The sequence below is a fragment of the Vombatus ursinus genome, unplaced genomic scaffold, assembly GCF_900497805.2.
Source record: "Vombatus ursinus unplaced genomic scaffold, bare-nosed wombat genome assembly UNPS02014798.1, whole genome shotgun sequence".
Lineage (NCBI taxonomy): Eukaryota > Metazoa > Chordata > Mammalia > Diprotodontia > Vombatidae > Vombatus > Vombatus ursinus.
Window position 1 is genome coordinate 85818794 of NW_020954576.1, and position 25664 is coordinate 85844457.

Genomic DNA, 25664 nt, shown 5'->3' on the forward strand with positions numbered 1-25664 from the left:
TTATTAATAACTGATCATTAATAAACTATTAGACTCGGGTGAAAAAGCTTGCTTGTATGTTTAAATATGATCATAACCAGATATCAAACTTTAATAAAACTTATAAAAATGTAAATACATAATGTACAACTAGAAAACCTTGCTTTCTGGTGTCATTTTCTTAGAAATACAGTCAAGTCAATTCTCTATTATTAGGTCATCAAAATAAAAACCAGAAATATAACTCAGATTTGGCTTTGGAATGCATTTTTGGGCTACTTGAAGATCCCCAAGATTTACAACACCTTAACAACAACACAAGTCACCTCGTCATGACGTTCTCCTGAATATTTTAATCTTTAGTCACTCACTAAAACCTCATCTTCTCCATAATGTCTCCCTCACTATTCCAGTCCACCCAAGTGTCTCACCCTCTGTGCACATCTATAGGACCTGCTGTCTGTACCACTGTCTCCTCCACTGTTCAGCAAACTCCTTAAAGCTTCAGATAGCATCATGCTTCTGTACCTGGTACATGGAGGCAGCCGGTGGTGCAGTGGAGAGTGCTGTAGTTGGAGTGAATAAGACCTGAGTTCAAATCCAGCTTCAGAGAGAGATTTACTATTTGTGGGACCCTGGGCAAGTCACTTAACCCACTCTGTGCCTCAGTTTCCTCATCTGTAAAGATGGGGATAATAATAGCACCTATCTCTCAGGGTTGTGAGGATAAAATGAGTTCATATTTGTAAAGCGTTTTTCAAACCTTAGAATGCTAGATAAATGCTAGCTATTATTTTTTCCCATTTGTTCAGGGCCAAGCATAGTGATAAACATAAAGTACTCAATAAATATTTATTGAATTGAATCTGAAAGCAATAGAAGCCATCTAATTCTTCTAGCCTATTCTACCACTTAACTCTTTTACAAAATGCTGTCCCACCTTGGTTTCACTATTTATGCCAGTCATCAACATAGTAAGAAAGCTAATTACCAAGTGAAAGTATAATTATAGCCAATCAGTATTAACACACTAATGTCTACTACAATGAAATATTATTTTATATATGCTAAACAGGTAATGGATATTATATATCCCCATGAAATATTATTACACACTACATATGACTATAATTAAAAAAACAAACTCTGAATAGTTCCTTATTTCCAGTCTAATTTAAAGAGAGTGGTTTCTGAGAAATTCTAAGGAAGCAAGTTTTTTTTTAATATTAAAAATAAAACAATTGTAATAAGCCAAGGTTTTATGTGAGATAAAGCCTGACATATGAAAATATCTTAAGAGCATGATGGGGGGGGGGTGAATATGCTATATATTCAATCAGTCATTCAATAAGCATTTATTAAGTGCCTATCATGTACCAGGCACTGAGCTGACACTGGGAATAAAAAGGCAAAAATAAAACAGCCCCTGCCTTTAAGGAGCTTACATCCTATTGGATGGAAAATATGTACACATATTTATATATATATAAAACAAATACAAGGGAATTTTGGGTGGGAAGGATCCAGCAGATTGGGAATTAGGAGTGGCCCTATGTAGTAGGCACACTTGAGCTAAGTTTTGAATCATTTGGCTCTCTTTTCCTCAAATCCAAAGACAATTTCAGTCTGCCCTTGGTTGTACATCCAGGCTGGGAAAATTCCTGGAGATTTGGTTTAGTATATATATGGTTAAGGGTAATTCTCAGTCTGAAGGACCTCAAAAACACAGACAGTAATAGGGCCAATTCAGGGAATTTCAATGAGTCTACAAGGCCAGTTTGGCAGAGAACTCTCCCAGAGTAGTTCTATAGCCTAGTCTCCCTAGGATCACTTGGACTTACTGACAATGATGCACAGACCATTCCACTGGATGCCCTGCTTTCCCAAAGCCATGAAGTACCACAGCACCACCGCTGAGCCAGAATTCTACTGACCTATACCCAGCAAAGATAAACTTGCCTCATTCCTTGTTGCCTGTGTTGTATTTCTGCTTTTGGTTTTTTTTGGTCAAATGAAAGCCTCAGATGTCTAAAAAACTTTCAAAGGAGAAGAATGTTGTACCACATTTTTCGGAACTAATTCAATACCATCTGAAGATAAGAAGAACGTGAGAACGGCTTTCAAACCACTGTCACAGCCTTAAGCAGAACTAGCAAAGCATTTCAGCTAAAAGAAACCAAATGGTAGGAATGGGACTATTTGTAGAAGCAAAATGGATCAGTTGCAGAGTGTCTGCAGAGTGTTCACCTCAGGGATTCTTAAAATTGTCTCCTACCCTATAGCACTCAGACCCAAAACATGAATGAGAGAAGATAATGATTATCCTATGCTTTATGTTACCCATGCTACTACGCTCCTCCACTATGAAAGACAGAAAGTTGACCTACTTGGTTGAAAGTCAAAATGCTTTACATTTTCATAATCAACACAACTTGCAAATGGTTATGAAATATAAAATTTTCACTTTGTCAAGGCCATTCTGACCTGCTAGCCATGCTCGCCTTACCTCCCTCCACCCCCATTTAGTAAAGGAAAAGTAACTATGTATATAAATTATATTTGGGTTTCTCTCACAGACAGATCGTCATAGAAGATATTCAGAAGGCAGAAAGAACCAGCTGAATAAATTATGTAGCCCTTAAGCTTTTTGTTAAATCTATTAACACGTTTTAGAACCAGGTTCTGTGATAATTTGCAAAACTGTATTAATAAATATCAATCTCCCAATATTATCATGTAAGTTTAAGGCAAAACAGTGGCAATAACCTACACTAACTATTTCCAGAATAAAATAAACTTTTAAAAGAACAAATCTACTAAAACATTCAATTCTGTATATCTAAAAAAGGCACAATTAAACACAATAAGCTACATTAACATTGTACAAAATTATTTTCTTCAGAAGACTTGATAATGGACAACGTAAAGATAGGTTAGCAATTAGAAGTTTTGGATTTGATTTTCTGTTGATTCAAGTGTAATTTTCCCTCACCTATAAAATACAGTATTTAGACTAAATGACCTCTGAAGTCTCTTGCAGCACTGATGTTTTATAGATCCCATGTAAAATCACTCTTGAGCCAGAAACACAGAATCTTAGATTTTGAAGGGACCTCAAAAGTCACTTAGTCTAATCAGTACCTGAATGGAAAGCAATTAGTTGATCAGCTAAGAGATACCACAGATCACTCAGTTCTACTTGTGATTAGTTAAAAAGTTTAAGTAAAATTCTAGACAGTTCCAAATTTTTGAGTAGACTGCTCTAAAACTTTGTATGTGTAGGTTTTCTACAACTCAGACCAGAAATATTGTTATAAGTGGTCATTATAAGCCTATTTAATGTATAATATATTGGGAATTTAGTGCTATAAAAATAGCATTACAAAGGATTATCCATCTGGATACATTTTTATAGGAAAATACATTCAATTTTAATTTATAAACTCTTAACATAAGAGCAGTAGCCTACCTTATGGCCACTATTGCTGGCCCTGAAGCCAGGGCCTAAAGTTTGGGAAAAGCGGGCAGGTAATATGAAAGGAGACACAAGGACAGGGTCCACTGCTTGATTTGTTATTTCTAGTTCACCTAGTCTTACTGCTTCTTTTCTACTTTTACATCCCTAAAGCAAGAAACCCTCAAAACACTGAGTTCAAAGGGTTTTTTTTTTTACTATTAGTAACTGTGAGAATAGAAGAATAGAAAGCTATTAAATTATTTATCTCTGCAAAACCAATTAACACATCAAAAAAATCTGATGTCATATGCAATGTTCCTTACCTATAGCCCCTAGGGGGAGGAACACAGGAAGAAATGTAGGTAATATATAAACAAAAGTTAGCAATAAATGTTTTTAAAAATCTTACACCTGACTCATTTTTTCCTACTCTTTTCACTAATACCCTAAGCTATAGAAAAGTTGATAGTATTACTCGGACCTTCATCATAGAAGTTAAAGCAAGGGTAAGACATCCAGGAGGGCAGGGAAACAAGGTAGGGAGCTTAGACCAAATTCATTTCAATTCAATAAGCTTTTAGCAGGTGCCCACTACATGTAAGCTACTGTGCTAGGTGCTGCAGCTACTACCAAGACAAGAAACTAAACCACCTCTGTATAACCACCAGGTGGCAGTGGTGAGCCTGGCTAGTTAAGGACTCAAAATGGAACTGCATGGAAAGATGAGATGCTGGCAAAACACTGTGTGGGACAATATATCTCTTTTTTGAGGAGTTCCTAAAAAATTTCACTACACTTACGCTCAAGAAGTTTACATAATACTGAGAAGGAGAGACAACAGGCAGAGATAAGTAAACAAAAGACAATTTTTGGAGAAAGAACTCAACAACTTGGAAAGCAAGGAAGAAAACTGGGAAAGGCTTCCAACAGGATAAAGATTTTTATCCCACAGGCAACAGGGATGACTGTTTTGGCAGCTGTGCATAGAGGACATGCTGGAGAAAGAAGATCAGGGAAGCAGTGAGAACAATAGGAGACTTTTGCAATAGTCCACATGAAAAGTCAGGAGGGCCTAAGCTAAGGTGAAAGGCCTAGAAAAGGAGACGGGGATGAATACAAGTTAGAATTGCCAAGACTCAGTTTAGGGGAGGTGACGAGAAAGGGAAAATGTTGATAATGATTCCTTGATTGGGAACCTGGTTGACAGGAGGATCATAGTTACCTTGACAGAAATAAGGAAGGTAAGAGGAAGGTTGGGTATAGGAGAATATATATTGAGTTCCATTTGGGATACATTGAAGTGTATAGAACATCTAGATGGATATGACCAGGAGGAAGTAACTGATATGGGACCAGAGTACAAGAGAAGGCTAGATATGCAGATCTGGGAATCATCTACATAAAGATGATCATTCAAACTAATGGGAGTTGATGAGATCACCAAGAGAAAGTCAATGAAGAGGGAGAAAGAACAAGGGCCCAGGCAAGAGCCCAAAGACATGGATAATGGTCCAACAAAAGAAATTAAGAGGCAATAGTCAGACAGGTAGGAGAACCATGGAAGAACAGTACAACAAAAACAGAAGAAGAATATCTAGGAGTCAGTTGATGAACATTTATTAAGGATCTACTATGCACCAGATCACTGGAGAAGGAAATGGCAAACTACTCCAGTATCTTTACCAAGAAAACCCCATGGACAATACTGGTATAATATGGTCCACAGAGTCATGAAGAGTCTGACACAACTGAATGAATGAATGACAATAAGAACAATGCAACAATAACAATAATAGCACAGACACTGTGCTAAGTTGTGGGAATACAAAGGAGGGCAAAATACAGTTCCTATTCCCAAGGAGCTCAGTTTAATGGGGCAAACAACATATAAACAACTATGTACAAGATAAAATGGAGATAATAAATAGCAAGAAAGCTTCCCTCTGTTAAATTAACGGTGGGAGGAAGGAAAGACTTCCAGCAGAAGGTAGAATTTTAGCTAGGACCTAATGGAAAGCCAGCAAAACCAGGAGATAAGAGAGGAGGAGAGCATTCTAGACATAGGGGACAGGCAGCGAAAATGCCACGAGTCAAAAGACACAGTCCCTTGTGTGAAAAACAAGGAGACCAGTGTCAGTAGAGTACATGACAGGGCAGGAGAGGGAGGGTGGGGAAAGTGTAAGGGTACGAGACTGGAAAAGTGGTGATGGTGGTGGTGGAGACACATTATAAAGGGCTCTAAACACTAAGCAGAGGATTTTATATCCTATCCTGTAGGCAATAGGGAGTGACTGCAGTTTATTAAGTAGATAGGTGACATGGTCAGCCCTGTGTCCTAATAAGATCACTTTGACTGGAGGATGAACCAGAGTGGAGACAGACTTGTGGAAGGTAGACCAACCAACAGGCTATTGTAATAATCCAGGTAGGAGGAGATGAGGGCCTGCACTAGAGTGGTGGCAACATCAGAGAAGATAAGGGGGCATTTACAAGAAATGTTACGGAGGTAAAATTGACAAGTGTTGGCAACAGATTTGATATGGGGGATGAGAAAGTGTAAGGAGTTGAAGATGACACCTAGTTTGCAAGCTTGGATGACTAGGAGGGGATGGTGGTATCTTCAACAGTAATAGGGAAGTCAGAAAGAGGAGGTAGTTTCAAGGAGGAAGAGGAAAATTGCAAATTCAGTTTTAGACATGTTGAGTTTAAGATGTCTGTGGGAAATCCAGTTCAAGATGTCCAAAAGGTAGTTGGAGATGTGAGACTAGAAGTCAACACAGAGGTTAAGATTGGATATGCAGATTAAAGAATGACAACTAAATGATAAGCAAAGAATGACAAGCATAGAGATGAATTCTTGGAGGCTGATGACACCACAAAGTGAGAGTGTATAGAGGGAGAGAAGAAAGGGCCCAATTTAGAGCCCTGGAATGCCCACATGACTTAAATGAAGATCCACAAAAGGACAGTGAGAAGGAGCAGTCACATAGGTAGGGGGAGAACCAGGAGACAGCATTGTGCAAAAACCTAGAGAGAAGAGAGTATCAAGGAAAAGACAATGATCAACAGTGTCAGTACGTGCAGAGAAGTCAAAGATGAGGACTGAGAAAAGGCCATTTGATCCGGCAATTAAGAGAACTATAGGAACTTTGCAGAGAGCAGTTTTAGTTGAAAGATGAGGTCAGAAGCCAGACTTTATAGAGTTAAGAGTGTGACAGAAAAGAAGTAGAGGTACCTATTGCACATGGCCTTTTAAGAGAATTTGGCCACAAAAGGGAGGAGATATGTGAGATAGCTAGAGGGGAGGGAAGGATTGCGTAAGGGCATTTTGAGTATGGTGGGAGACATAAGTATGCTGTAGGCAGGAAAGAAGCAGCCTGTAGATAGGAATAGACTGAATGGAACTGAGAGAAAAAGGATGACACAGGGACAGAAGAGGCTCCATATTAGTTGTCTGCAAAAGACTGTTGGAACCTGAGTCAGGGAAAAGGTATAATACTATTACTATTGCTACATCTGCCCTTGCCCTAGACCAACCATAGGCTAAAGATGCTAGGATGATATAGGGCATTGTGTAGGTTATAGAGAGGGTAGGGTAGTACCAAAAAAAAAAGAGAAGTAAATCCTAAATTGCTATAGTTGGAAGAGGTAAGGAGTTGTATAATTTGTGCTTGACTGGAACAGTTATTTGGAGGTGGTTAAGCAGCATGAATATACAGAAATCAAACACACATTGGGCATTCCTAAGTTAGGGATCCCTATAATTTAGATGACTCTGCCTACACTTCCATTTTCTTCCTTCTCTCTTATTATTTTTAACTATAACTACTCTAAATCGACTGATTTGTTTCTCAAGGCAACAGCCTACAGTTACATTCCTAACTTAAATCAGCAAACCAATCCCCTGTTCTTACTGTATTCTGAAATTCGCTTCCCACAAATACAAAGGGTCTGGTGACACTGAATAAGCAATACCTAAAATATGCCTCTAAAATCCTTTTCCAAAGCCCCCAATAAATAGCAATCTCTCTCTCTCTCTCTCTCTTTTTTTTAAATAACTTCAAACCCTGCTGGGAAGTTTCCTATTTCTGAAAAAAAGGAATTTACATGTCAACGATTTTATGCTACCAAATCTATGATTTTTAACACATAAGGGCATGTGACCTAAAAAAAAAGTAGAGGAGGAAAGGGAAAATGAATGGTATTTACAGCATGGTAAATAACTGCATGTCTTTGGAAATAATGGCTCAGGTCACTGTCACCAATAGAAACTTCTTTCAAAATCAGCACTGTGTTCAATAACAAACTATCCTAAACTCAAACCTTTTTATTCTTGAAATTACACAGATATGTATATAATACATATATATAATTACACACACTATATATGCATATATATACATGTATATATTTCTTTCATTGATACTTAAATTACCAACGTTTTCAGATTCATTGTTATCTTCCTATTTAGAAATGTATCAGACTCAAACTTAGATTTTATGGATTATTTCAAAAATGTATGTAAACTGAGATTCTAATGTAGTTTAATCCGCAAATCAAGTATTGGTCTAGCATATGCTTTTCTTTCTTTTTAAAAAAATTTATTTTATTTTTAATTTATGGAATAAAACGAGCATTTCTATAACACAGTACAATAAAAAAGATGATTGCACATGAAATTGCAAATCCACTATATATCACTTGCTATTCCTTTCAAATATACAACAAAATTATCATGTAAATTTCCTCCCCCTCCTCCTCCGAGATAGTATATGCTTTTCTATAGTTAACTTTATTAAGCACAGTTTAGGTGTGCTGTTTTTGTCCCTTTATGGCCCAGAGCTTCAAATTGTGAAAAATAAGTTTTAGAAACTCAGAGTAAGTGGGTTATGAGTTTCTAAAACAAAGTAGCTTTAAACACTGCTACAAATATGTATTTGACTGGCTCTAAGAGAAACCAGTTTAAAAGCTAAATGTAAGGAGCATGTAATACCTCAGTTAGAAACAAGTAAACATTATATTTACATGATGTTATTTTTAGGTTTTTGAAAGGCAAAAAATAAAATAGACTCAGTAACAATATTTAAAATATACATATAATGTAATCCTCAGATGTTACTCCACACCTTAAAATTTTTTTTTCAAATTTTAGTTATTTTTACCCCCTTAGGTAGCCATACTTACCCCCACTGGCATATTCCATTACTAAATACAGTGTCTTCTCTGTTTCAATAACTTCAAATAATTTTACTGAAAAAAAAAAAGGAAATTAGAAATATAATTTCATAATTATCAGGATGAAGTATAGATTCATTTATAGTAATTATTACTTAAAATCAGGACAATAAAATCAAAAATTCACAGAACTCTGAAAATTAGCTATTATATACTATCAACTACATAAAATGTTATATGTTCTTTTCTGATTGAGGAAAAAAAGGAACTAAAATCTCTGCCACCCTGGTTATCATTCCAAAAATTATTTGTACAAAACATATTGGTGGATCAAAATTATACAAACTTTGTTGGATCAAAACTAGCTCCATTAACATTCCTTTTATATGAACATAAATAACCTACCAAGTAAAATTAACACATTTTTTCATGTGTGATAGGCACATGATAAAGCACTAAATGCTATACTTATAAATGGAACTATTCTTTTTAGCCTCATAATTCAAGTTATAAGATTTTTTGTTAAAATCTGTTTCTGAATTTTTTTTTAACTCTTTGAGGTCTCATTTGCATTCTACAGTCTTTAAAATGCTAGAAAAAAATACTCAAGTGATGTTAGCTATAGGTCATTGTCATAATTTCATCACTTTTCTTAGTCTTAAAAACTTATCATTCTAAGATTTTAGTACCAATTTTTGCCAAAATTTTTAGTTGAGGTCAAAAGTAATTAGCATATTAGTAAATGTAAGTAGCCTTCAGATAAACTGATAATCATGAGTTCAGAATTAAATACACAGAAAGGAGAAACAGAATTGCAGATCTCCAAAAGTTAAAACCAGAATGTTAACGAAATACAGAAAAACAAAAAGAAATACTATGTAAACTGCAGCATCACCAATTAATTAAAATAAATTATAAAATCAGATCTGATGCCGTTACCCAGCCATTAACTAAATGGAAACACTTAAAGATGGAACTGATAGGAGCCACAAAAAAAGAGAAGGAACAATGAGAAGAAGAGAATACAAGTCACAGGAAGAATAGAGAGGGGAAGAGAAAGCAATGCAATGCGATAGAAGTAACACTGAATTTGTACTCAGATAACTTGAGTTCAAGTCTTGGCTCTGCTCAGTGTGAACAATAAGGGATTTGAGGGAAGGAAGGAAAGAAGGGGACGAAAAGCAAGATGACTAGCCCACTACGACCAGATTATCTGTTGTAGCTACGATAATAAACTGGCTTTTCTCCCTTCACCACAGTCCTCAGTCTGTCTGGGAAAGAAGGGCACAAGAGATTCTCAGGCTCAAACAGTCTTGACTTCTGCATTCTGAAATAATTTATGTTTAGTACACTGCTTGGTACATAGTAGGCATTTAATATTGATTGATTATGAAGCATGGTTAGGGGTGACTTTTCTAGAATGTATTTTTTACTCCAAGAAAAGGTATCCTTCAGCAATAAACAATACTAACTCTTAGAGAGCTACTTAACTGTAGGATGTGCGAGCTCAAAGAGGCAACATGCTTCATGCAGAAAGACCTTCTAACAACACACAACCTTCTACCAACACCTGAGTGGAGAAGTACAGTGTCCTGCTCCTGCTCTGGGCTAAGCCTGGAGGCAGTGGAGAAGGAAGGCAAGCTCCTTCAAGGTTAAAAAGCAAAACAAAAATAAACACCCAAGGGGTTAAAAGAAGACAGAAGAGGGGGTAAGAGAGGTTGCTTTTTACTGAGTTTCTCTAATATTGATACCGTGAAGCTTACTCAGCATTTTCTGGGACATCTTTAAGGGGAGCATATGGCCACTTCATTGTTACTGAGAGACAGTATTGTGTAATGAAAAGAGAAGGCCTAGGTTTTACCACTTGTACCTCCTAGCTGTGTAAACACTGGCAAAATTGCCTCTCTGAATCTGTTCGTTCATTTGTAAAACGGGAATAATAATACTTATAACTACCTTCTTCACAGATCTGTTGTGAGGAACAAATGGTTTGACATATGTAAAGTACTCTGTAATTTTATAAACGTAGGCTATTTCAATTTTTAGTCATGATTTTTAAAATGTAATTTTAAAAGAAACTATTTTTATAACTATCTTATTTACTTATTAGCCATATCATTTATTTAGAGGCAGCTGACAGAGCAGTGGATAGAACTTAGGAAAGGGCCCTTAGGAAAATGGGTTCAAATCCAGCCTTAGACACATATCATCCAGGTGATGCTGCGCAAGTCACTTAAGTTTTGTTAGCTTCAGTTTCTTCAATTGTAAAGTGGGGATAATAAGAATACTCAAAGAGTGGTTGATATGAGATCATAATTTTTTAAAAGTGCTTAAACATACTATAGGAGCCATATAAATGATTATTCCTTTCCCCTTCCCTATTTAGTAATTACCAAGAAATGAGATACACAGGACAATATATGGCACATGTAACTATAAATGTGTTTGGATTTAAATGGTCATATCTATCTTTTGATCCATCCATCTATCTATACATCCATCTATTCATACATCTATTAATCTATCTCAGTAATCATACTGAGACTTCTTTGAGGATAGAGATTATGTAATACAGATATTTCTTTCTAACCCTTACAGAACAAGTACAAAGAAGGTACTGAATAAATAAATATTTGACAACTATTTATGAATTTAGTGATTTTACAAGATGTTTCATTTTCTAGGCTCCCCTTAAGTTTGTATCAATCTTAACATGAGTATGAACAGATTAAAATTTCTTACATTAAAGATTCAAATAGTTATAAAGTCTACTATAAAGGAATTTCACATATTAATAATTTTCTATTAAACCTGAGCTGTTGACAGGAATTACTAATGACTGAGACCAAAATACATGGAATTACAAAGAATTAAAAAGATATTTTGAGAATTCCTTTTATTAGGAATAGCTATAAGTCATAAAATCTCAATTTTAAGAGATTTAACTAAGAGATACAAAAGGTATATTAAGTAGACTCTGATCTCTAATCACATTCACTATTTTTATAGTTATCGAATATTCCATTTACCTACTTACCAGCAGTTTCCTTTTTTTAACAAACACTTCATTTTCTAAATTGTCTACAATCACCTTTTCTTTCTGATTACCTATACCTATCTCTAAATGCTATCTCCTTTCCCTAATAGAAATCTTATTATACATCTATACAGTAATAAAATACATACCTATATTGGGATGATTCAATATCTTCATTATTCGTACTTCTCGAAATAACTGTCAAAGAAAGTAATTATTTAAACATATTTTTTGGTAAAAGTTTTAAATATAATCTCATTTGAATAAAAGGGGCTACATAGACATAATCACGTACAATTGGAAGAGACTAGTTTACAACCTATTCCAATATCACAGTACTGAACTAGGTATCAAGAGTCCTAAGTTTTCGTTCCATAATTGTTACTAATTACTCAAACAACTTTGAGCAAATCATTTAAATTTTCTAAAACTGAGTTTTCTCATCTGCAAAATGAAGATGGATGAGATGACTTTTAAGATCTCTTTCAGAGTTGACAATTTATGATTCAATATGTACATATATTCTATATTTTTTAATTCAGGACTTTATGGATACATGATTTAATTTGGAAAGGCATTTCTAATACCAATACAAACTTCTCACCTTAGTGGAAGATTAATGAATTGCAACTGACAAAAAAAAAGCCATAACTTTGATATCCAACTTTCTGGCGATAAGCCACCCTGTACTGATGCCTTTCTGGTTGGTTAGGATTTGCTTCATCTTACAGATTTTTCATTCCAAGATCTACAACACAAGTAATAATGGAACATGCTTCTAGGCTTCCCAAAACATTCTTGTCAACCATAAAGTAAAAATTGTTGATAACTCCATTTCTCTTTAAATTCAATTTTATTTTATTTTTTAGTTTCAAGTGTTCTCCTTACCATATCCCCCTTTCTTTTCCATCAAAAAAGCAAAAAAAAAAAACAAACTCATTACAAATATTTATAGTGAAGCAAAGCAAATTCTGACATGAGACTTTTTTTTTTTTAAAAAGTTCAATTCTGCATTCTAAGTCCATCACTTCTCTTATGTGAGGGTGGATATCATGTTTCATCATGAGTCCTTTGAAACTGACGGTTTTATTATGTTGATCAGAGTTCCTAAGTCTTTCAAAATTACTTGCTTCTACAGTGTTACTGTTGTATAAATTATTCTCCCGGTTCTACACACTTCAGTTTGTGTCAGTTCATACAATTCTTTTTTCTAAAACCATCCCCTTCATTATTTCTTTTTTATGTGAATATATATATTGCAAATTACATGTAAGAACAATTTTCACTTCTTTTTTAAAATTTTGAGTTCTAAATGCTCTCCCTCCTTTGTCTTTCCATTCACTGAGATGGAAAACAATTAGATATAGATTTTATATATATATACAGTCATGAAAAACATTTCCATATTAGCCATGTTGCAAAAGAAAACATAAGCCAAAATATAGTTTAAAAAAATATTCTTTGATTTGCATTCAGACTCTATCAGTTCTTTCTCCAGAGGCTGGATAGCATTTTTCATCACAAATCCTTCAGAACTGTCTTAGATCATTATATTGCTGAGAATAGCTAAGTTATTCATAGTTGATCATCACACAATATTGCTGTTACTATGTAAAATGTCCTGTGTTTCTGCTCACTTCACTTTTGCATCATTTCATGTTAACTCTTTCCAGGTTTTTCTGAAAGTATCCTGCTCTTCATTTCTTACAGCATAATAGTATTCCATCACAGCCCTACACCACAATGTGTTCATCCATTCCCCAACTGATGAATATTCCCTTAATTCCCAATTCTTTGCCATCAGAAAAAGACTTATAAATATTTCTGTACAAATTGGTCCTTATCCTTTTCTTTGGTCTCTTTGGGATACAGACCTTGCAGTGGTATTGCTAGGTCAAAGGCTGCACACAGTTTTATAGCCCTTTGGACATGGTTCCACGTTGCCTCCAGAATGGGTCTATCAAACACTAGACTACTATGGTAATTTATCACTATCTGTTATGTATCTAATCTGTTCCATTGATCCACTACTCCATTTCTTAGACTGTACCAGATTGTTTTGATAATTACTGCTTTGGTACCAACTTCCTCCACATTTTTTTTCCATTGAGCTTCTAGATATTCTTGACCATTTGTTCTAGATGGACATTATTAGTTTTTTTCTAGTTCTATAAAACAACTTTTTTGGTAGTTTGGCATGGCAATGGATAAGTAAATTAGTTTAGGTAGAACTGACATTTTTATTATGTTGGCTCAGCTATCCATGAGCAATTAATACTCCTCCAGTGGTTTAGATCTGTATTTATTCGTGTGACAAGTGTTTTGTATATAGTTGTTGGGTTTGTCTCAGCAGAAAGACTCTTAAGCATTTTATATTGTCTACAGTTATTTCAAATGGGATGTTTCTACTGTTGCTGAACTTTATTAGTAATACATACAAATACTGGTGATTTATGTGGGTTTATTCCATATCCTGCAACTTCGCTGAATTTAAGTATTTTAAATAGCTTTTTAGTTGATTCTCAAGGATTCTCTAAGTATACTTTTTTGCTTTCTCGTTGCCTAGTCTAATTCCTTCAATTTCTTTTTCTTCTCTTATTTTGATAGTTAGCATTAATAGTACTATGTGGAATAATAGTAGCGATAATAGGCATCCTTGTATTCAGAAGGCTTCTGGCTTATCCCCATTATAGGTAGTGTGTGCTGATGGTTTTAGACAGATACAACTTTTCACTGTAAGGAAAGCTCAATTTATTCCTGTACTTTCTAATGTTTTTAATAGGAATGAGTGTTGTACTTTGTCAAAAGCCTTTTCTGCATCCATAAAGATAATCATATGACTTTTGTGGGTTTGTTATTGATATAGACAATATGCTGATAGTTTTTGTTGTTGGTTTTTTTTTTTTTTTAATAATGAAACAACTCTGTATTCTTGGTATAAATCCCACCTGGTCAAACTGTACAATCTTTGTGATATATTGCTGAAAAAGCCTTGCTAGTGTTTTATTTGAAAATTTTGCATCAATATTCATTAGAGAAATTGGTTTGCTGTTTTCTTTCTCTGCTTTTGCTCTTCCTGGTTTAGGTATCAGCATCATATTTTTATCACAAAAGGAATTGTCAGGATTCCTTCTTTGCCTATTTTTCCAGTTTATATAGTATTCAAATTAATTGTTCTTTAAGCGTTAGGTAGAATTCACTTGTGAATCTATCTAATCCTGGTGATTTTTTTTTAGAGTTCATTGAAGACTTGTTTAATTTCTTTTTCTAGATACAGTTAAGGGGCAGTTAGGTGGTGCAGTAGATGGAACACCGGCCCTGGAGTCAGGAGGACCTGAATTCAAATGCGGTCTCAGACACATAATACTCACTAGCTGTGTGACTCTGGACAAGTCACTTAACCCCAACTGCCTAACCCCCCCGCCCCCAAAAAAGATAGTTAATCTAAGCAATTTATATTGTTGTAAATATTCATCCACTTCACTTAGATTGTTAGATTTACTGACATGTAATTGGGCAACACAGTTTCTAATTGCTTTAATTCCATCTTCATTGGTGGTACATTCACTCTTTTCATTTTTGATACAGGATCTCCAATTTGGCATTTAATGGGGGATTTTTAATTTGTTCTTTTTAACCTTGGGCAAGTCACTTAACCCCGATTGCCTCACTAAAAAAAAAAAAAAAAAGATCTTCAGGGAAAAAAAAAAAAAGAAAAGACGCCGTAGACACTAACGCACATGTCCCAAAGGCCTGCTGCTGGCTTGCTGCAGCACAGTACTGCGCTCCACTCTCACCCCAGTGAGACAGACTTTTCCTGCTGACCTTCTAAGTCATCTTGGGCTGGAAAACTGTTTCATCCTAACGTTTGGTTATGTCGCTTCAGAATTCATTTTGATATATTATTTTAATGTTGTTTGGAAGGGAATTTGGGAGAGCTCAGGTGAGTCCCTGCCTTTACTCTACCCAAGGACATTGCCTCATCCCTTTCATCATTTCTTATAGCATAATAGTATTACACTATATACATATACCATAACTTTGCCAGCCCAATTGATGAACACTCCCTCAGTTTATAATTCTTTGACACCATGAAAAGAGGTGCTATATGGATCCATTTCCTCTTTCTTTGAAATTATTGGGGTATAAGCCTGTAAGAGGTATCAGAACAGTAGGGAATGTACAATTTAATAACAGATTTTTGGGCATAGTTTCAAACAGCTTTACACAATGGCTGGATCAGTTCACAGCTCTACCAACCATGCATTAATGTACATGTTTCCCCATAGCCCCTCTGTTTCTCATTTTCCCTTTTTTCCAACTTTGTCAATCTGGTAAGTGTAAAGTGGCACTTGAAAGTTGTTTTAATTTGCATTTATGTATTTATTACTATGATGGAGAAGTTATTCATGTAGCTATTTATAATCTGAATTTCTTTCTCTGAAAAATATAATTTATATCCTTCGATCAATATCAGGTAGGGAATGGTGTATTCTTATAAATCTGAACCAGTTCCCTGTTTACTTTAGAAATAAGATCCTGAATAGAGGAACTTGATATGAAGATTTTTTAAATTTCCCATTCCTATTCTAATTTGAGCTATACTGGACTTTTTTGTGCAAAAACTTTTAAGTTTTATGTAATCAAAATTGCCCATTTTACCTTCTTTGAACCTCTCCTCACTTGATCATGAAATCTTCCCCTATCTGTGGATGTGACAAGTAATTTCTTCCAAGCTTCTCTAAATTGTTGAGGATATCACCATTTATGGCTCAATTATGTTCCCATTTGGAGCTTTTCTTGCTATATGTAGTGAAATATTGGTCTATACCTGGTTTCTGCTAGTCTTCTACTTTTCCCAAAAGTATTTGTCAAATGAAATCTGTCACAACAAATGGGATTTGGGGGGTTATGAAATACTACTATACTGGCTTGCTTCTGTATGTTGTAAAACTAATCTGACTGAACTCTCTATTTCTTACCCAGTAGCAAACTGTTTAAATGGCTATGGCTTTGCAGCATAGTTTGACATCTAATGATGCGCGTGCCTTTCCTCCTCACTTTTTTTTTATTTAATTCCTTTGATATTCCTGATCTTTTGCTCTTCCAGATGAATTTATAATTTACTGTATTATGGTCAGTAAAAGATATATTTAATATTGTTGCTTTTCTGCATTTGTTTATGAGGTTTTCATGCCCTGCTATAATCAATTTTTATGAAGGCACCATGCATAGCTAAGAAATTGGTATACTCCTTTCTGTCCCCGTTCAATATTCTCCAGATCTATGATATTTAACCTTTCTAAAATTTTATTCAGTGCCTTAATTTCTTGTTTATTGTGGACTAGGAGGTATGAGACAGACAAATTAAGGTCCCCCACTACTATTGTTTTAATTTTTTCTCTTGTAACTCATTTTAACTTTTTCTTTAAGAATTAAATGCTTTGCCATTTAATGCATATATGCTTAGTATTGATATTAATTCATCTTTTACCAAATGTAGTTTCCTTGTTTATTTCTTTTAATTAGGCCTGTTTTTGCTTTGTCTGAGATCATGCTTGCAACCCCTGCCTTTTTTATTTCAGCTAAAGCATAATAGATTCTGCTCCAGGCCCTTATTTTAACTATGTGTACCTTTCTGTTTCAAAAGTTTCTTGTAAAAAAATGTATCATTGGGTTCAAGTTTCAAATCCATTCTGTTAACCTCCATTTCATGAGTGAGTTCATTCTATTCATATTCACAACTATGATTAGTGATTATTTCTTTCTCTTCTATTCTCTTATACTTTTCCTTCTCTTTTTTCCTACTTCCCTCTTTAAGAGATTGTTTTATTTCTGGCTAATCTCTCCCATAATCTACATTCTTTCTATTTCTTCCCTATCCTTTAACTTTATTCCTTCCTATTTCCCTCTTGGGTGAAATGCATTTCTGTACTTGACTGTTTGTGTATGTATATTTGTCCTTTCAATAAGTAGTTCAGATGAAAGTGAGGTTCAAGTATCTCATGCTCACCACTTCCACTCCATCTTCCTTTATATAGACCACTACTTGTACATCCCTTTTATATGAGATAATTTCCTACATTCTTCCTCTCCTTTACTCCCTCGCTCAGTGTATTTTTCCTCTCTATCCTTTCCATTTTTCTATTAAAATCAATACTTCAATAACTCAAGTCCTTTTTATTCCAGGACTAGTACTCTATCCACTGTGCCACACAGCTGCCACAGATTAGATAACCAGTAAGGGTCCAAATTCAACACCTACTTCACATCTTTTTCCTGTTATGCCTCACTCTTAAAAGTGTCAGTTTATAAGGAGGTGATAATGATAAAAGCACTGGTAGAATGCTTTCTGACCAATTTCTACCATCTACCTATGGTAGAAATTACCCATATTCTGTGGCCCAATTCAATCTTGCCCTCCCCATGATCCTTCTTTTTTTCCATATGCCATATAATCTCATCTCTAGGTTCATATCTTCCTCTTTCAAGGTGTTAACTGCCTCACTTTTTGGGAAATCCAATTTCCCTTCTCCTAGGCAAGATGCTGTCCACTGAGGAACAACATTCTCTCAGAGGAAGTGATCTCCCTGTTTACCAAATTCCACCCTACCCCCTAAGACTGTTGTTATTGTTTACTCAATCAGTCATATCTGACTCTCTATGACTCCATTTAGAGTTTTCTTGGCAAAGATACTGAGTGGTTTGCCATTTCCTTCTCCAGCTCATTTTTACAGATAAGGGATACTGAGACAAACAGGGTTAAGTGACTTTCCCAGGGTCAAACAGCTAGTAAGTCTCTGAGGCTGGATTTGAACTCAAGTCCTTTTGATTCCAGGACTAGTACTCTATCCACTGTACCACACAAGTGCCACAGATCAGATAACCAGTAAGGTTCCAAACCCCGCCCCCAACCCGGTCCTCCATAGGAGTGTTATTCAGTGGTACTTCTACCAATGAGTTGAGACCTCTCCCTTTCATTTCCTGTTTTAATCCCTCTCTTCTATCACCTCAATTATCCTCCTATAGACTCTCTTCTTGCCAACAAACTATAGAAGTTTCTTTCACTGTTCCTTTATGGACTTGACTAGGATACATCACAATTCCCCTCTGTACTTCACCTCCCCCTCTCCATTTATGTAGCCTCCAAATCTGCAATTTTGTCACATAAAATATACTGTGTTGTGTGTATTTGTGTGTAGGTGTGTGTGTGTGGGTGTTTCAGGCCTGGTCCTTTACTGTCATTTCTCTTTTTTTAAATTTTGCTTTCATCTTTATTCTTTGTGTCCTATATTTATTTTTGACCCCAAAAGATAGTCATTCACTTCTCATTTTTTAAATAATACACAGAGACTGGGTAATTTATTTCATTATTTAGTCTTCCCTTGGCAGTTGTATTCCTTTACCTTTCTTGTGTTTCTGTTGTTTGGAGTGCAAAAGTTGAATATTATACTTTGTTTTCATGAATGCCCCAAATACTTCTTTTTTCCTTTATTAAATAATCTATCTCTTTTCATTAACAATTAGGCAAAGGTTTGCAAGGTATTTGGGTTGTATCTTGTATTCCTTTGCTTTTTGGAATACATATTCCATTCACTTCTGTTATTTTGAGTATAGAATAGTTTGTGCTATTTGAATTTGATTTCCACGGTTTTTTTTTTTTGAAGAGGTCTTTCTCCTTGTTCCTTACAGAATTTGTTCTTGATGAGCTTTTTTTTGGGGGGGGGGGTTCTGTAGACAGTTGGGATCCTTTTAATTTGTACTTTTTCTGTATTCAAAATTTTTAAGCAGTTTTCTTATGTTTATGCAATTTCTTATTTATTGCATAAATAATATGGCTTCAGATGTTAATGCTCTTTCCTTCTCTTCTTCCAGCTTGTCTTCCATCTCAGTGTATTTATTTCCCAAATCTGATGTGCTTGCTTTATATTCTTTAGTGAGAATCATCCCCATGGATTCAAATTCTTCTGTTCTGCTCAATATTCTTGATACAGAAACCATAACTTGACATTTATTCCCTTCATGATTTTCCTTTCTCTTTCTTTTTCTTTTTTTTGGGGGGGGGGGGCAGTGACTGAAAATGTATGTTTCATCTTGTACTTCTGGTTCAACATTGTCAAGGGGTCACATGGGATAAGTCAAATAGGAAACATTTCATCATTGGCCTTTAGGAGTCATAATTGGTCATTACATGGATTAGAAATTTTTAAAAGTTGTTTTCTTTTACATTATTGTGGTCACTGTATACACTGTTTTCTTTGTTCTACTCACTTCACTTTGCATCAGTTCATACAAATCTTATCAGGTTTTTCTTAATCTTTCATATTCATGAATTCTTATTGCATTATAGAGTTCAGTTATATTCAGATGCCAAAATGTATTCATCAATTTTCCAATTACAAAAAGTGGTAATTTAAACATGTTGTATTATGTGATTTCTTTCGTTTTATATTTGACCTTTTGGTATATGTGACTGTTGTCAGTATTCTGGAGCAAACTATATGCATAATTTAGTCAGTTTTTGCCACTGCTTCCTTTTGGAGATGAACCAAAGGCTAGAAAAGATTAAGTGACTCTTTCAATGTCACCCAGGTCCAAGGTCTATTTGACAGAGCTGGTACTTGAATCCAGGTTATGACTCCAAATCCAATGTGAATTCTTTTGCCCCATGCCTCTTCAAATACTTGGAGGTAGCTTACCTTATCCCCTGGATCTTCTTTTTTTCTATTAGCATTTTTTTCTGTCCTTAATGGTTCAAAGGACATTCTCCCTAACCTGTAAAATAAGAACTCTGTCTTTTCTGAGTTTCCTTCCAGGTACAGATCTATGATCCCTTCTAGCATTGTATGACGAGAACTGTTATACTTTCTGAACCCTCTGTTCCTCAGAAAAGATCATGCTAGCAACAAGATGGGAGTGATGCATCAATCACATTTTAATAAGGCAAAGAGAGTACAGAGGAAGACAACAAATGTCTGGCCAAGGAGTAGGGTGGGTGAGGGAGGCAGACAGCAAGAGAAAGAAATGGGGAAGAGAGAAGGGCACATAGAGTCCCTTATGTAATTCTAGATGAAGTTAGGAGTGCTCCTTTCCTTTCTCTTTCTAATCCATTATGAAGCATCCTGTGGTTAATTCCATATTTGGGGAGGATTCCACAGGATTTTGGTTTTTTTTTTTCACTTTTTGGTGAGGAAATCAGGGTTAAGTGACTTGCCCAGGGTCACACAGCTAGTAAGTGTTAAGTGTCTGAGGCTGGATTTGAACTCAGGTCCTCCTGACTCCAAGGCCAGAGCTCTATTCACTGTGCCACCTAGCTGCCCCTTTGATTTGAGTATTTATAGTACTCACAATAACTTCATTGTTCACAATTATTCTTCTAACAATACTGCTGTTACTGTATACAACATTCTCTTGGTTCTGCTCACTTCACTTTTCATTATTTCATGCAAGTCTTTTCATGTTTTTCTAACATCAACCAGCTCATCATTTCTTACAGTGCAGTAGTATTCCATCACAATCATATACCACAACTTGTTCAGCCATTCTCCAGTTGATGGGCTGAATTTCTAGTTCTTCACCAACATAAAGAGAGCTGCTATAAATATTTTAGAAAAATAGGTTCTTTTTTCCTTTTTCCCTGATCAACTTGGGAAACAGACCTAAGAGTGGAATTGCTGTGTCAAAGAGTATAGACAGTTTTGTAACTCTTTGGACATAATTCCAGATTGCTCTCCAAAATGGTTGCTTCAGTTCACAGTTCGACTAACAATGTATTTATGTTCCAATTTTTCCACATCCCCTCCAACATTTGTCACTTTCCCCTTCTGTCATTTTAGCCAATCTGATAGGTGTGAAATGATATCTCAAAGTTGTTTTAGTTTGCATTTCTCTAATCAATAATAAATTAGAGCATTTTTTCACATGACTATATAAAGTTTTGATTTCTTCATCAAAAAATTGCCTGTTCATGTTTTTTGACCATTTATCAACTGGGGAATGACTCATGTTCTTATAAATCTGGAAAAGTTCTCTATATATTTGAGATATGAGACCTTTATCTGAGAAACTATCTCTAAAACTCTCCCCCCCCGCCCCAATTTTCTGCTTTCCTTCTAATCTTGGCTACATTGATTTCATTTGTACAAAATCTTTTTAATTTAATGTAATCAAAATTATCCATTTTACATCTCAATCCTCTCTTTTGTTTACTCATAAATTCTTCTATCCATAAATCTGGTAACGTACTCCATGTTCTTCTAGTTTTCTTGTATCTCTCTTTATATCTAGGTCATGGATCTATTTTGATCTTAGCTTGGAAAATGGTGTAAGACATTGATCTATACCCAATTTTTGCTAAACTGCTTTCCAATTTTCTCAACAATATTTACCTAACAATGCATTCTTATCCCCAAAGCGTAAATCTTTACATTCATCAAATACAAGGCTACTATAATCATTTACTACTGTGTATTGTATGTCTATTCAGGGTTTTGTTTTTCATTCATCATGAATTGCTTCAACTTTCTTTGGCTAGTAGTATTTAGAGAACTTTATAATCATTTTTATGTTTTAATAATCATCCTTCTTTCTAATTTTGGCATATTCTCTATTGATTTGTCTGCTTGTGCTCTAGGTTTTTAATTGAATTTTCTTCCTCTTGAAATCTTTGTTAATTTTAGCTTTTTATCTTCATACTCCTGTGCCACTCACTTTTTGATTTTTCTCCCTTTTCTGAGATCTAGACTGCAACCTTCTTTCAGCCTCCTCCCACTTTGGGGAATTTACTTTTCACTGGCCTTGGTCCCTGCCTCAAGCAACTTCTAAGGGAAAAATCTCCAGCTAGATTTCAGTCCCCTTTCCATGAGGCCCAATGGAGCCATAGTTCTGTCTCTGGCTTTCCATCTCTAGCTGAGCTGGGTCACCATCTATCACATTTTACAGGCTTAGAAGAGGGTATATGGGTATCCTGGGTAAAGTCTCTGCAGTTAGAGATTTCCTAATTCACAGGCTGCCTTAGGCGGAAAGAAAGCCAACTCCCCCTATCCCTCCTACACACACACACACACACACACACACACACACACGCACACACACACTTCACATGAGGAGGCAGAATCAATGTGTGCAGCATGCTGTAATAGTTGAGGAAGGGCAGAAAACGATGGTATATCAACAGAGTCTCTGCCACAGGAGAGAAATCCCTGAATGAGTCCCAAGAATAATCCAAAGGATTAATATGTTCACCTTGCCTGAGAGAGTAAAGTTTGGTGGGAAAATGGTGTTAAGTAAGTCCCGTAATAACGACAGTGCTCCAGTATTAAATAATAAGGCTATCTTCTTTTGGCTTCTTCCTTTCTTGTCCCGGGAATTCAGCAGCAATTTTTCTACCACTAATGCAGAATTCCTCTTTTGGGAAATTTTAAGAGTTAGTAGAGAATGGAAAAAATGTTAAATCCACCATCTTATTGGTGATGTGACCAAAAAAGATTTCATCTTATTTTACTAAGAAAACTAAAGCCATCTGATCCCAATTTGCCTCTTCTCCAATTATCTTCATTGCAAAAACCCTTGACCTCATCTCTCACTCTCTCCTCCCTTCCCCCAGTTTCTGACAAAGAGGTAGCCCTTCTCCATGCCAAAACCAACCCTTCTATTAGTGTCTCATCCCATCCCTTTTTCCATCTTCTCCAGCATCCTGCAAACTCAATTATCCCCTCTATCTCCCTTTTTCCCTATTTCATTTTCCATCTCTATTTCATAAAAAATTGCCTGTCTTCCCCATACTTAAAAAAACCTTCAATAAACCCAAGAATGTTTTCTTATTTTCATTTATATCCTTTGGACCTAGCACTGAGCCTGACACATAGTAGACACTTCACAGATTACTTACTGATTTATTGAAGACTTGTATTTTGAGGAAGAAAACCATTTTTTCTATAATATTATTTACATTATCAATTGCTTAGCCTATAACTGAATTCTTCTAATTTATTGGATCCTGAATTAAAATATAATGCCTGTAAATTCCCCTCTCCCCCTCCAAAAACAACCAGCCTTAAAAAATCACAGAACAAAAGAAAAAAAATAGGAATCTTTAGAATCAAACCTTTTAGCATGAGTATAATATTCTTGGGTCAAAAACTAGTAAAAAACAATTGTGTTTTGCTTCTTTTATTGAATGTATAAAATGGGTTAATTAAAGTACAAGGAAATATTTATATTCTCATGATATAAATAAGATTAGAATCTAGAAAATATGTACTCTTACAAAAATTCTGTAACAATAATTATTTTAAATTTATGCAGTACAGCATTTTCATGAAAGAAAAATTATTGTGGATAATGTACTAGGGTAGGGGAAGTGTTTTATTAAGCAAATATTAATATTCAGCTACTAATTCAATGAATGTTATTGAAAACTATTTTTTTTTCCTTATAAGGATTTTTCTAAAATGCAAAGAAAAAAAACCTCAACTTTGTGGTTTTCCTAATGAAAAGTAACTATGCTAAGAAATAGCAAAATATCACAATAAAACTAAGACATTTTAACCAAGTTATTTTCCCCTCTGTATTACATATAAGTACCAAAAAAGCATGCTTAAGCATTTTTAAAATTTATAGAATTTATAAACTATTTTTAAAAACTGGAAGTAAATAGCAAATCAACATGCTAATTTCTAGGCATGCTGTTTTAACAACATAAAAACTTTTATAAGCTGAATACAAAAACGTTCTGGAACAAATTTTTTTTAAAAAAAAATCATGCCTTTTAGAAGATTAAAACTATTAATGATGCATTTTCAGATAGAGTCAAATAGTTTTTCCATGATTACTACTTTACCCTAACAGTAATATAAAAAGAACACGGTATTCACGACTAATTATATTTTATTTAATTTATATGTTCCTAGTGAATTGAGGCTAATAAAATACTCAAAGAACTCAGAATATTTTTCATGGAAAAGGAAGTCCTTTAATGAATCTTGGCTTTAGTATATATTTATAATCTGAAAACCTACCACTTATTCCAAGCAATATCTCATCTGTGCCTAAGCATTAACAACTTACTTGCAGATCTCAAAAAAAAGTTGGGGCAGGAGACACTAGTTAACTGCTACATAACTTTATGGAAAAATGGTTAATATGGAATAACAAACATGAGTCTCTTACTGACAAATCCTCTTGTATTTTTATATATTTTAATGTTTCTAAAGATTGTTCCTGCTTTTTCCAATGTTACTTTGGATTGAGGCTCAAGGAGATAGAAGTGTTAGCAGGAACATGAGGGCACTCAGCTCCTGTCATTATACCAACTTTTAAGAACAGGAGGTAGAGGCTAGGTAAAGAGAGGCTCATTCTTTTAGCCCCAAATGATCACCTCTTAACAACAGGTGCTCCCTACTTCCTTCAGATATCACTTCTCTACTGTACCTGAAAACTTATTCACAGCTATATTTTCATTAGAGGGGATCAGAAAAATACAGTGGTTATCTCAGGAAAAGAAAAAGGCAAAAAGACTGAACGTTTGATAGAATGGCTCTTGGGGGAGCCTAAAACTAAAGCTATCTAGAAGTTAATGAGAGAATCTAAAATTTTCATAAGTGAAATATATTGTTTTAAATATTCAAATGGTTAACAAATTGTTGCCTTTACCTCACACATAAGTAAACAAAAAAAATGAACAAATTACTACTTATATGCCAAGTCTTATCAACTAAGTTAATATCTCTATTTTAAGCTTATCATTCACTTTAAAAGTTAGCATGACTTCATGCTGCTTCTGGAAAATTTAGCTTAAAATGTCCTAATTAGGCATTTAGTTTAATAACTTTTGCCATCTAGTTATTTTTAGCTGAGAATTTCATGCTTTCTTCCAAATCATGTTTATAAGCCTATCCTAAAAGTACAAAGAATAGGATTAGTTGGCAATTACCAAAGAACAAAAATAAGAAATACAACTTCCTAAGTTTCCATTAACTTAAGGCCAACCCAGGCAAATTTATAACAACATCTTGA

General features: G+C 34.9%; 1 protein-coding gene across 3 annotated transcripts in view; it reads right to left on the minus strand.

Annotated features, from left to right (window-relative positions):
- LOC114049729 (serine/threonine-protein kinase MARK1) overlaps positions 1-25664 on the minus strand; it is a 146674-nt gene that overhangs the window by 57582 nt on the left and 63428 nt on the right. For all 3 annotated transcript variants that reach the window (XM_027871113.1, XM_027871112.1, XM_027871114.1), the window contains exons 4-5: positions 11798-11846; positions 8621-8686 (exon numbers count right to left, since the gene is read on the minus strand). In XM_027871113.1, coding sequence (XP_027726914.1) covers positions 8621-8686; positions 11798-11846 — 115 coding nt within the window. The remainder of the gene's footprint in view (positions 1-8620; positions 8687-11797; positions 11847-25664) is intronic.